Source organism: Ziziphus jujuba, chromosome 12 (assembly GCF_031755915.1).
Source record: "Ziziphus jujuba cultivar Dongzao chromosome 12, ASM3175591v1".
Lineage (NCBI taxonomy): Eukaryota > Viridiplantae > Streptophyta > Magnoliopsida > Rosales > Rhamnaceae > Ziziphus > Ziziphus jujuba.
The window spans coordinates 2,557,112-2,569,592 of NC_083390.1; the positions used below are offsets into that span (position 1 = coordinate 2,557,112).

The following is a 12,481-nucleotide window of genomic DNA, read 5'->3' on the forward strand; positions in this document are numbered from 1 at the left end:
TCATGCGCCTCATGAATCAAGTCCTAAAGCCTTTCATTGGTCATTTTGTGGTCATCTACTTTGATGATATCCTAATCTATAGCCACTCCGAGGAAGATCATTTGTCTCAGCTGAAGCAAGTTTTCCAAACACTCAGAGATAACAAGCTGTACCTTAGTATACAAAAATGTGAATTCTTCACTGACAAACTCCTCTTTTTGGGTTCCATTATAAGTAAGAAGGCATACACACCGATCCAAAGAAGATTCAAGCTATTCTTGACTGGCCTTAATTCCAAAATGTCACCGAACTTCAGAGCTTCCATGCCCTTGCCACTTTCTACAGGAGGTTCATCCGAAATTTTAGTGACATAGCAGCTCCTCTAACAGCTAGCCTAAAAAAGAATGATTTTCGATGGGAGCAGCCCCAGGAAGACAGTTTCAATTTGCTGAAAAAAAAGCTCACTAATGCTTCTGTTTTGGCACTCCCAAACTTTGATAAAGTTTTTGAGGTTGAGACCAATGCTTCTAAAGTGGGCATTGGAGGTGTCCTAACTCAAGAGGGACGCCCACTTGAATTCTTTAGTGAGAAGCTTTGCCTTGCCAGACAAAAATGGTCCACTTATGAGCAAGAATTGTATGCTATCATTAGAGCTTTTGATCAAAAGACTTTATTTTATATAGTGATCACCATCCCCTCAAGTATCTCAACTCCCAAAAGAAGCTCAATGATTTACATGCCCATTGGCTTGAATTTCTTTAAAAATTCCACTATGCTTTTCACCATAAAGTAGGCCATTGAAACATAGTTGCTGATGTTCTTAGTCGTAAATATACCTTGCTTACTGTTCTTAAATTCAATTTGGAAGATTTTGCTCATCTCAAAGACTTGTATTCAACAGATGAAGATTTATCTTTCATCTGGGAACAGTGTCAGTTACACAATGCCATGGAGGATTACCACATCATCGAGGGATTTCTATTTAAGGGAGACCAACTTTGCATTCCCAAAACTTCTCTTCATGATTTCATTATACATGACCTTCATTCTGGCGGTCTAGTTGCCCATGCCAATCGTGACAAAACAATTGCAGCTGTCACTCACCGTTTCTTTTTGCCAAAGATGAAAGTTCAAATTGCCTCCTATGTTGCTCGTTGCCTTGTGTGTCAAATTGCCAAAGGCCAATCTCAAAATACAGGTCTGTACACCCCTTTGCCAACCCCTGCCACCATTTGGGAAGACCTCTCCATGGATTTTGTTCTAGGCCTTCCAACAATAGTTCACCGTGTTGACTCCATTTTTGTTGTGGTCGACCGTTTCTCCAAGATGGCTCATTTTCTTCCTTGCAAGAAAGCATTTGATGCAAGTTACGTTGCCCACTTGTTCTTTCGTGAAGTAGTCCATCTGCATGGCATTCCAAAATCAATCACATCTGATACCACCCACAGACCGATGGCCAAACTGAAGTAATCAACCATAGTCTTGGCAACATGCTTCGTAGCCTGGCCTCGGACAAGCCAAAACAATGGGATTCCATGTTACCACAAGTGGAATTTGCCTATAACAGTATGGTCAACCGTTCTACTGGTCTGCAATCTTTTGCTATTGTCTACACAAAGGTGCCCAATAACACCATTAATCTTGTGTCTCTCCCACTTCCCCATCACCAAGGAGCTACTACCTTCGCCGAAAACTATGCTCAGTTTCACCGGGATGTTCAAAATCGAATTGAACAAGCCAACCTTCGGTATAAAGCTGCTGCAAATGCTCATCGTCGCCACAAAACATATAAAGAATGTGATCTAGTTATGGTTTACTTGAGGAAAGAGCGATTCCTAGCTGGTACATATAACAAGTTACAACCCCACAAGCTTGGTCCTTTTACTATCACCAAATGTGTGGGAGACAATGCATACCATGTGGAACTCCCTTATGACCTTCATATCTCTCCTGTGTTTAATGTTTCAGACCTCAGCCCATACCTTCCACCAGATAATTCACCTACTCTTTCTTTACAACTTGAGGACGAGTTTCCTGACACCGGGGAGGAATTGATGGAGGAACAACAGCAACATAGCTCAGCAGCTCGGCAACTCGGTAACAACATAGCTCGGCAGCTCGGTGGCAACATAGCTCGGCAGCTCGGTGGCCACATAGCTAGGCAGCAACACAGTAGCTCGGCAACAATAGCTTAGCAACAACACAACAAGCTCACAGCAGCAGCAACAAGCTCGACAGCACCAACAACAGCACCATTTTGATCTTTCTTGAATAATTATTTAAAATGCATTGTTTTCATTTTAAGTTTATATATGTAATAGTTTGCCACCTTTTGGGTAGACAATTTTGATCTTTTCCAACATATGAAATAGCTTCCAGCAGCTTCTTTTACTAGTTGTTTATGAATAGTAAATTCATTTTTTCTCGTTTAATTGAAAGCTCCTACATCATATCTCTTTACAGATTTAGATACCATGGCTACAGCTCCGGAGAAGAAATAGTGAAACTCGTCCAAGCGTTCTTTTCTGAAATACCATGGGAGAGGTGTGCTGGATGTAAGGGTGGCATCGTGGGTAGACAAGCGGCCTTCAAATGCACTTGATGTCCCTTCTTTCTCCATGTAGAATGTTCACAAGTGCCAGAAGAGGTGGTGAATCACAATTCTCATCCATAGCACCCGCTTGTACTTCTTCGTCTTAAGAATCTAAACACACCTACTGCTTCTAAATTTGATGATCAGGAGGAGCAGGAGGAAGAGGAGGAGGAAGAAGGGGAGTCCAATATCAAAGTACAGCAACAACAACAAGTACGCTGCATTGCATGTCTAAAGTGGATGGAGGATGAATTCTACCTCCACTGTACCCACTGTCCCACCTTCAATCTTGACCTTCAATGCTACTTTTAGTTTCAAACTAAGTCTACTCTAAAACATGAAGCTCACGAGCATCCTCTTGCATATTTTTTTTGGATATCTGAAGATGATGTTCGCTGCTATGCTTGTAATGCTCCTTAGAACTATGGCTTTTATCATTGCTTCACCTGCAATTTTAATATCCATATTACTTGCCTTCTCCTGCCAATTACTGTTAATCATGATGCGCATGTGCATCCCCTCACTCTTACCTCTTCGTTCATGGATGAACATCTAGCTTCATATTACTGTGATATTTGTGAGAAAAGAAGAGATCTAGATTATGGCATTTATTTATGTAAAGAATGTCCCTTCATCACTCATTTTGAATGTGCTCTTTCTCAGGTATGTGTTCTAATTTTATTTTATATTTTTCCTGAAATTCCTTATCTGTCATGTCAGTTTAGAAGCAAACAAGTTTATTGTGAATGTTATTTTGACAACGCATTTTTTTTGGTTTTCAGTTTTTTTAACTTCTATAAAAATTTATTAACATTTGAACAAAGAAAACTACACTTAATCAAACAAAACCAAAAACAAAAAAACCAATGCTTATATGTGTACCTCTAGATTTGTTAAGAATTGGGTTCTAATAGTTTGATTTGAATTTCAATTGGTGGTTATTATAAGAGGTCCACAGAAGACGAGGAATACGCAAAAGCACCCTGGGATCAAAAGCTATTAGAGGAGGAGGATCAAGAGGATATGACATTAACTAATGAAAAAGTAAAGTCTCTCTACAAATCTTGGAACAATTAAATAAAGAGATTGAGAAAGCCATTAAAGTGATGCAACCACTTATCATCAAGAAAAAAGGAGGACAACCAACAGAAGAGTTTCAGGAATTCGAAGAGAGACACGCAATCACTGAATATATGGTGAGACGACTGAAGCTAAGTGTTACTGGAATTAATTCGTCTAGGAAAATTATACGGTACCACTCCTTCTAATTAAATATATATACCAAAATAATAAACGAACAGCTGTATTCTCCTTCTGCTAAGACAACTGAAGCAGAGTGTTACTGGAACTGATTCTGATTAAATATATGCCAAGGCAATAAGTTGTCATGTATTCTCTCTCTCTCTCTCTCTCTCTCTCTCTTTTTGGGTGGTTGGTGATAACAGAAAACTATATTCTTTTTACCAACTTTGGTTGGAAATCTTGCATCTCATGTAGTTATGGCTTTCATCTATGTTGTGCTCTTCTAATTATATTCAGAAACTGGAATCCAAGTTATTACAATGAACCCCATTTTACAGAAGCTACAGGTGGATTTAATTCAATTAATTAGACTTAAATTACTTATAAACAAGATTATAGATGAGGAATCAGAACAAGTTGTTAAAAACCACTGGCACTGTAGGAATAAAATGGGAGATTGCCTCTAATGGTAGGTCAATATGCAAATCAATAGTAGCAGGCACTAACTAATGATGGCAACTTGAGTAAGAATCATCAAAACAATCATTAATCAAACCAATTTGGAATATATATATATATATATATAGAAAGAGAGAGAGAGAGAGAGAGATAGTTTTGTCCCCAATCTCTCAAATTGGAGTGGAAGAAACTGTAACTAATAAATGCTATGGATGACTCATAAAAACCTTATTTTGGAAAGTGACGATCCTTAGCAGTTTCATTGTTTCCATGTCAACAATTATAGCCTAGAGAAGATGTTTTGGAAAGATTAAAGCTGATAGTATAGTGTATATATATATATATATTACAATAGTTTTATATAAGTTTCTCATATACAATAGTTTAATACAAGTTTTTCATCCCCATTTGCACCTGATCTGGTAAGAGGGCTTGAAATCATAGGTGTTATAATGTTTTTCCATCCATTCTCTTAAATACAAATCTCTCCACCAGCACAAAGCAGCCAAATTTGGTCCAGCATCCATCTATTCCTCCAAACTCCTCTGCTCTCTCCATTCTCATTTGTCATTCAACCCCACCTCCCATCCCACTCTTCCTTCCTCCCATTTCATTCTCTAAACAACTAACATGCTCAACCACTCTTTGTTTTTGTCCTACACCATCACTTAACCACATCAACCCTATTGTAGATAACATTTGCACTATCCCCAACAACTCCATCTCTCCCACCATTGAAGACCTCTTCCTCTCCAACAGCAACATCTACTACAAAAACCAACTTGTTCTCCACTATCTCCGTACTATAGCGTGTATTCAAAATTCTTCTCCCATCTCCACTTAAGTGTAACTTCGTAAGATGTAGATTTCTTCATATGACCGGTAAGTGTCCGAGGGGTCCACTGCTCCTGGTTTAACATCTTTTAAACTCAAGGAACAACACTAGTTGGACTTGTCTTCTTCCTTTTAATTTGTGCACTCATTACTACAAATTAGCCATTCATTAGGATTTGAAAACACTTAACTAGAATATAGCCCAACGAATTTAAGGCCATAATGTATCCCTAAAAAAAAAAAATTAAGGAAGTGTTGGAGGCTATTAAGACAGAACAAGCTCAGGTGTGAAGTCTAGGATGGTCTTATTAGTATGGTCTTGGTTTAGCTTATCTGACAAGTAATAAATCGGATTTCTCATTAGTGTTGGACTATTTCCACAACGTCGATCATTATATATCATAAAGGAAATGTCAAAACTAGTACTTTTCAAGCAAATCTTTTTCCTCTGTAAAATGTGTGGAGCTAGTAATATCGAGATAGAAATCACACTCATCATCACCATGACTACTGCAGTAGTAGAAGATTCTTGATTCTTTTGTTCTTTTTCAGCATGCAGAAGCTGCATACAAATTTGGAACTATCAATGCTCAAGTGGAGAGTGAGAGGGTGTTGTGCGTGTAACAAATGGTGTATCTCGTGCTGCTCATCTTTCAATCTGGCACATGAGTTGCATATGTGAAACTCATATCCCTCCTCCAGACATCCGTAGTACCTCTTATAGCGCGGTATCAGACTATCACCGCACCCCTACAGGCATGTTTGATATTGAAAGCGGCAACACCTATATCTGCAGAGGATGTTCATGGCAAGGATGCACTATCTGGCTTTCTTCATCCATCTAATGATGATCTCTATCTCTCTCCGACTCTCAATGTAGATTAATGTTAAACCTTTCGATTTTAGGATGATCCTTATCAATGATCAAACCAAGTTTTTTCAGGCTTGGGAGATGTTCTTTTGATTTTTTTTTTTCAATAAATAAAGACTTAGGGAGATGTATAATTAATTAACGATACATCTATCAGAAGTCAAAATTGCAAGGCCGTTGAGCATAATTGATGTTAAACAATATTGGTTTTATATATTATTTTAAGTATATTTGCTCTAGCATCGTGATCCTATCATCTAAGAGTTGTTGCCTTCTCTTTTTCGACAAGTTTTTTTTTGTGGTTCTAAATTCTTGTTTAAAAAGCTTGGAAGGTATTTTTTCTTTTATTTGATAGGCAAAATTACTATTTTATCCCTCTTCAATGATATGTAAGCCTAGGATTTCGTGCCAAACACTAAGAAAGGAGTTTTTTTTATCTAGTTTTAGAGAGAGAAACAAAAGGTTCATCAAAATCTCTATCAATAGTGCCATGCTTTTGATGATTAAGCTTTTAATCTCTTTAAGTTAATGAAAATCGTCATCCCCTTGCTCTTAGTCGAACCACGTAAAACTTTTGTGTGTTTTTCTCTTTCTCTCCTCTTATACTTATGTGCTTGTTTTTCTCTCTCTAAATTTTTCATTGGGTTTGTTCTAAAATCATCTATTGCATCTATATTTGCTTGTTTGTGGATTGGTTGTAGGTTGTTTACTGCTTGTAGATATATATATATATATATATATATATTACTCGCTATACAAAGGTTAAATCTCTAGCTACAAACATATATACAGCTTTGTTCATTTATACATATAATACATATATTAATTTTATACATTATAATCTTGATATAAACAATTAGATAGAAATGGTTAACTAGCTAGTTTTTTCTACCTTACCCTACCCATGTGATATAAAAGATTTAATGGCGTGGCTTCTTTACAAAAGTAAATTTCCCCCAGTTAAATGTTTGTATTTTTTTCCCCCTATTTTGTCATGTAAAAGTTCTTTCGGTTTATGCACTTGTAATCTTTGATTGTTTTAAGCTTCTGTATTTTGTCATATTGCTAACTGGTTGTATTTAAATCAACAACTAACAATTCCTAATTAATTAATTTAACTTTGAATTTACAGTATTCAAATGCAGCTTCAAATTATAGTGTAAAGGATTCCGGTACTATATAGATTCCAATTCAATTTTTTGCTTGAAATATATGATTTCAGTGTGAGATGCTGTTGGGCCTTTATCTGGTTGTTGGCTATTCATGTCATTGATCAATTATAGGTTCCTCAAGATTGGATGCGAATGAACCTTTTGCAAGCTACTCCATAAAGGTTACTGATGAAGCTCTGCCTCCCAATACTAGTTTATAACTTTATATAATATGCATATATTGCTCCTGCCAATGGAGTTCCTAGACCCTTTTTTTTTTTTGCCCCCTCCAAACGAGAATAGAATTTTTATATAAAGATACGAAAACAATAGGTTAGATTGAATCACTGTTCAAAATATGAAGAGAATCAACGGTAAAGAACCAAACTAATGCAAATATTCTTGTATAACGATAAAATGAATCATTAACAAGTTGTAGAAAAATAAAAGAGAATTTTATTGACTTGGGTAGTTTCCCATACATGACGGTGACCCATATTTTAATTAACATTCTTAAAATATAGTAAAGATTAATTTTTTTACATTATCTTGGTTTAAACAATTAAAGACAAAAAGTTACATAGCTAGTTGTTTCTACCTTGGCCTACTCATGTGAACATAAAAGCTTTAATGGCGTGGTTTCTTTAAAAAAGTAAATAATCAATAGAGCTGATAAAAAAGAAACACAAACAAAAACAACTGGAATCTAGTCGATGCCAGAACATGTATGCGATTAAAAAAACTTTTATTTCAACATCTTCAACAACTCCTTAATTAATTAGATTGACGATGAAGAATTTAATATCTTAGAAGTCAATTATTAGTAATTAACTATCTCTCCCTATTGTCAAGTGAGGTTAACATATATTCATATTCCATAGAGAAATTCACCACTAGACTGTTTGATCATTATAATCCTCAATTAGCTTGATAGAAAGTGGGAGACAGATATGGAGCTCAAGAAAATAGTCCATCCAGGGGAGAAACATGATCTGAGTTATGAAGAGGGAATACTACCCTTGTCTCAAACATGCAATAAGTGCGATCAGCCGGTGTCAAGAGACTACTACAGATGCACATTATCCGTGGAATGTGAGTATTACCTACACAAAGAATGCACTGAATTGGAAGATCTACCCATGGAATACCACCCTCTGCACCCACAACATCCTTTAATTATCCACTCCAACTTTCCTTCTGATAAAAGCTTCGTATGCGGCTTCTGTGGCGAAACAAAACAATCAAGGCAGGTTTATCAATGTAGTCAGAAACAGTGTGATTTCTACCTCGACACTAGATGTGTAAGAAGTTTTATAAAAAAGCCGGAATTACTTTACAAGTATCAGATTCAGCATGTCTTTCATGATCATGAAAACCATCGGTTGTCTCCTTGTATATTTGACATCCACGACCAAATTTCAATTAACTGTGCTGGATGTCAGCGTTCCATTTACCTGGGAACATGGGCCTACAAATGTACTGGATGCCGCTTCTATGTCCACACACAATGTTCACAAGTCCCTAAAGAGGTCCATCACTGTTCTCATCCACAGCACCCTCTTGTGCTGCTTCCTCATCAAACTTCTGATGATCAACAATTAGGCTGCTTGAGATGTCGAGCTTCAATCAACGATGAATTCTACCTCCAATGTACACAATGTCCTACTATCGCTCTCGACCTTAAATGCTATTTTAATATTAGGCCTACTCTGAAATACGAAGCTCACGAGCATCCTCTTGTATATTGTTTCCGCACATATGATGCTGAACTTAGCTGCTATGTCTGTCATACTCCTTGCGACCGCGACTCATTTCGTTGCTTCGCCTGCAATTTTACTATACATTCTGATTGCCTTGCCCTGCCATATACTGTTGAACATGATGACCATGTGCATCCCCTAACTCTTACCGGTTCATTTAAACAAGATGGTAATCCAACTACATATTACTGTGATATTTGTGAGAAAAGAAGAAATCTTGATCAAGGCATTTATTTATGTAAAGAATGTTCCTTCATCGCTCACTTTGAATGTGCTCTCTCTCTGGTATGATACTCTAATTTTTTCTTTCTTCTTTTCTTTCCTTTTTTTTTTTTTTTTTTTTTCATTTATTCTATTTTCTGGTATTCAACATCTTCCATCTCAGTTTAGAAGTAAAGGGGTTTATTTATCTAATTTTGTCAACTCATCTACCTCTAGATTTCTTAAGAATTGGGTTTTAATATTTTGATCTGAATTTCAATTTTGTGTTTTTAATATGTGTATATATATATATATATACATATATATAAGAGCACCGCACAGGAGGAGAAATATGCATATGAACCCTGGCGTCAAAAGCTAGAAGATGAGGAGCAAGAAGATATGACATTAACCAATGAAAACCTCTGTCTAGATATCCTGGATGAATTGAATGAGGAGCTTCAGAGTGTCAATGATGTGGTAGAACAACTAATCATCACAAAAAGAAGAGGAGAACAGCTGACAAAAAAGCTTCAGGAATTCGACGAGAAGCATGCAAACGCTGAAGATTTACTAAGACGATTGAAGCAAAGTGTTAGAGGAACTAATTCTAATTAAATATATGAATGCCAAGGCAATAAGCTGTATTCCCCTTCCTCATGTTGTTGAATTTGCTAAAGAAACAATGAGGCTATTCCTGTGGTAATAATCCTCTGTTTTCCTACTATCACCCCTTCTCATCATAAACAGAGAAGAGAGTTCGCAACAATATTGTTTACCGATTTAATCTGTTATTTATTCAGTAATTTGAAATTATCAAACAGAATGTTAAGTTTAATCAACTAAATCACACTCAGACAGCATTACTAATCAGTTTTGGCTTTTGTATATGATGATAGTGTATCCAGAAAGAATTTGGTAGTATCACACTCTCTGACAGCCAACTTCAAACCTATATGACTGAATCACATTAAGCTCAGAGTGCAGCCAGAAATATTCATTTACAATGATTAGAGTGCATTAAGATTATAGTTACTCTGTTTCACATTAAGCTTATAGTTACATCCAATGATTTTTCATTCTTGTAAAATCTTTCTTGGAAAACTATATCCCAATGAAATGGGATAAGGAATACTTAACTTTATGAACCGAGTTTTCCGATTTGCTCAGTTTGATTCAGCATTGACGTATACTAATACCTTTAATTTGTGCTTGTTGCTGTCCTATTGTTATGATTTCTTGCTCATTCCATCACAGCAAGAAAATAAAAAATCAGATTTTTTAGCCTTAAAGAACGAGCAGTGATGTAGAGAACTTTTGATGTATGCTAGCACTTGGCAATCTTATGAAATGACAGAGAATTTACATAATGTTAATTTCCAGAAAACAAATTCATATATCAAAGGACTCTGTGGTAATCACGTACACTACAATGCAAAAATAAAATCAAAACAAAAACCTGGAAAGAAACTATTGGAATGCTTATTCATCTATATAAGTTACAACACTTAGATGTCCTAAATTAAATAAGAAATTCTCATTCCCATTTGAACCTAATCTGGTGGGTGTGCTTAAAATCATAAGTCAACACAGTACTTCCATCCATTCTTTTAAACACAAACCTCTCCACCAACACAAAACAGCCAAATTTTGTCCAATATTCATCTATTCCTTCAAACTCCACTGCATTCTTCAATCTCACTTGTCCTTCACCACCAGCCTTCCATCCAACTCTTTCTTCCTCCCATTTCATTCTCTCAACAACTAACATACTCAAGCCCACTCTTTTCTCTTTTCCTTCACCATCACTCCTCGTAGTAAACCACATTACCCCATTGCTGATCACATCTTTACCATCTCCAAAAACTCCACCAATGAAGACCTCTTCCTTTTGAACAATAACATCTACAAAAACCTCCTTGGTCTTCGTCATCTCTGTATTGTCGCATGCAAAAATCTTATCCCATCTCTGCTCAAGTGTAACTTCATAAAATGTAGACGTATTCATCTGATCCTCCAACTCCATTTCTTCTTCATGTACAAATGCAAAAGGACAATACCACTTCCCAATAACAACCGGTTTAGAAGATGATTCAGTACCAAATAATGAGAAGTTGAAGTGTGGGAGACGATTTCGAAGAGAAGAGTTGAGGCCTGCAGCTTCATTTAGTTGGTAATTTTTGGGTGTTGCCTTACGAACATCCCAACCTTTCGTCCTCAAATAGTCAGGAGGAATCCCATCTGGAGCAACAGATTTTGCTGAAAACCCCCAACACTTGCTACGAAACATCTCAACTTGCTGGTAAGTGTCTGTGGGGACCAATGGTCTTGGTTTAACATCTTTAACACGAGGGAAGCAACAGCAGCTGGACTTGTCCTCTTCCTTTGAATTTGTGCATGCTTTCCTACAAATTAGCAATTATTTAGAATTTAAAACTTATATCTAATTTGTTTTTATTTTATATACATATATAAAAATGGAATATTTCAAAGATGATAAGTAGTCCCTTTGAGAAGTTGTTTTACACCTGAGAAAATAATGCATCCCAATGAAGATTGAGAAACTGTTTAGAGGCTGTTAGGACAGAACATGCTCAGCTAGAAAGTCTAGGATAATCTTTGTCTGGTTCGTCTGATAAGTATTAAATCGGATTTCTCATTAGCATTCAATAATACAACTCAATTCTCTCTACTCTGTTTTGTGTAATTCTCTGACCTTGAGTTTTCTTAGACGCCAAAGGCACGAGCAGTTTATCAAAGAAAAAGACAGTAAAAAAAAATTACAGAAAAGACAATATAAATATGTGGAAAACAAATACAAAAGTACATACCCTTTATGTTTCCCTTTCCGGCGTATGACATAGTATTGCTTGGAGGATAAAGGCTGATTAAGAACTGGAATGAAAAGAACTTCATAATTGACATTATCTCCTTCTCGATATATAATTGTCAGATCCTTATTCTGAGGGAACGGCAGGTCTCCGATATAACATGCCTTGCATAATCCAAAGCAAACAGTAGTCTCGGCTTCTTCATCCAAGAGCACAAGATACCCAGAATTTGGACCCTCTGGAGGTGGCTCTGTGAGACACTCAGGAGACCTTCGATACAGTGACAGAGGCCTTGTCACATACATGTTCTCTACTAATTGCTTAATTAATCTTTCTCTTGCGTGTATATATACATACATCAATATATATACACATGTAGTCATAAGTGAAAGAATATATACTTATTCAATGGAAACGGAATTTCTTTAATGTTTATTAGTTTGGGATGATCACGTCAAGCTTCATTTCTTAAGCCAATTAAAGACTAATTAAAATTATGTGGTTTGAAGATTAAGCTTGGCCATTAAATAATTAATTAGTTCTAAAAGATAAAATGGTTG

At 36.3% G+C, this 12,481-nt stretch overlaps 2 protein-coding genes across 2 annotated transcripts; one reads left to right on the plus strand and one right to left on the minus strand.

Annotated features, from left to right (window-relative positions):
- Positions 1 to 7,472: 7,472 nt before the first annotated feature.
- Positions 7,473 to 9,927, plus strand: LOC132800311 (uncharacterized). Its single transcript, XM_060813699.1, has 2 exons — positions 7,473 to 9,174; positions 9,421 to 9,927. The coding sequence occupies exons 1-2, from the start codon at positions 8,080 to 8,082 to the stop codon at positions 9,706 to 9,708; spliced, it is 1,383 nt and encodes a 460-aa protein (XP_060669682.1). The 5' UTR covers positions 7,473 to 8,079; the 3' UTR covers positions 9,709 to 9,927.
- Positions 9,928 to 10,433: 506 nt separating this feature from the next.
- Positions 10,434 to 12,291, minus strand: LOC107428263 (uncharacterized). The gene is made up of 2 exons (XM_048462815.2): positions 11,922 to 12,291; positions 10,434 to 11,495 (listed from the first exon to the last, which is right to left on the minus strand). The coding sequence occupies exons 1-2, from the start codon at positions 12,278 to 12,280 to the stop codon at positions 10,628 to 10,630; spliced, it is 1,227 nt and encodes a 408-aa protein (XP_048318772.2). The 5' UTR covers positions 12,281 to 12,291; the 3' UTR covers positions 10,434 to 10,627.
- Positions 12,292 to 12,481: the final 190 nt, after the last annotated feature.

What these genes read in the sequence shown, in the direction of transcription:
- LOC132800311 (XM_060813699.1), top strand. Translation starts at nt 8,080, where the DNA reads ATGGAGCTCAAGAAAATAGTCCATCCAGGGGAGAAACATGATCTGAGT. An exon ending in TTGAATGTGCTCTCTCTCTG is followed by an intron (nt 9,175 to 9,420) that starts GTATGATACTCT and finishes CATATATATAAG; the next exon opens with AGCACCGCACAGGAGGAGAA.
- LOC107428263 (XM_048462815.2), bottom strand. Translation starts at nt 12,280, where the DNA reads ATGTATGTATATATACACGCAAGAGAAAGATTAATTAAGCAATTAGTA. An exon ending in CGGAAAGGGAAACATAAAGG is followed by an intron (nt 11,496 to 11,921) that starts GTATGTACTTTT and finishes GCTAATTTGTAG; the next exon opens with GAAAGCATGCACAAATTCAA.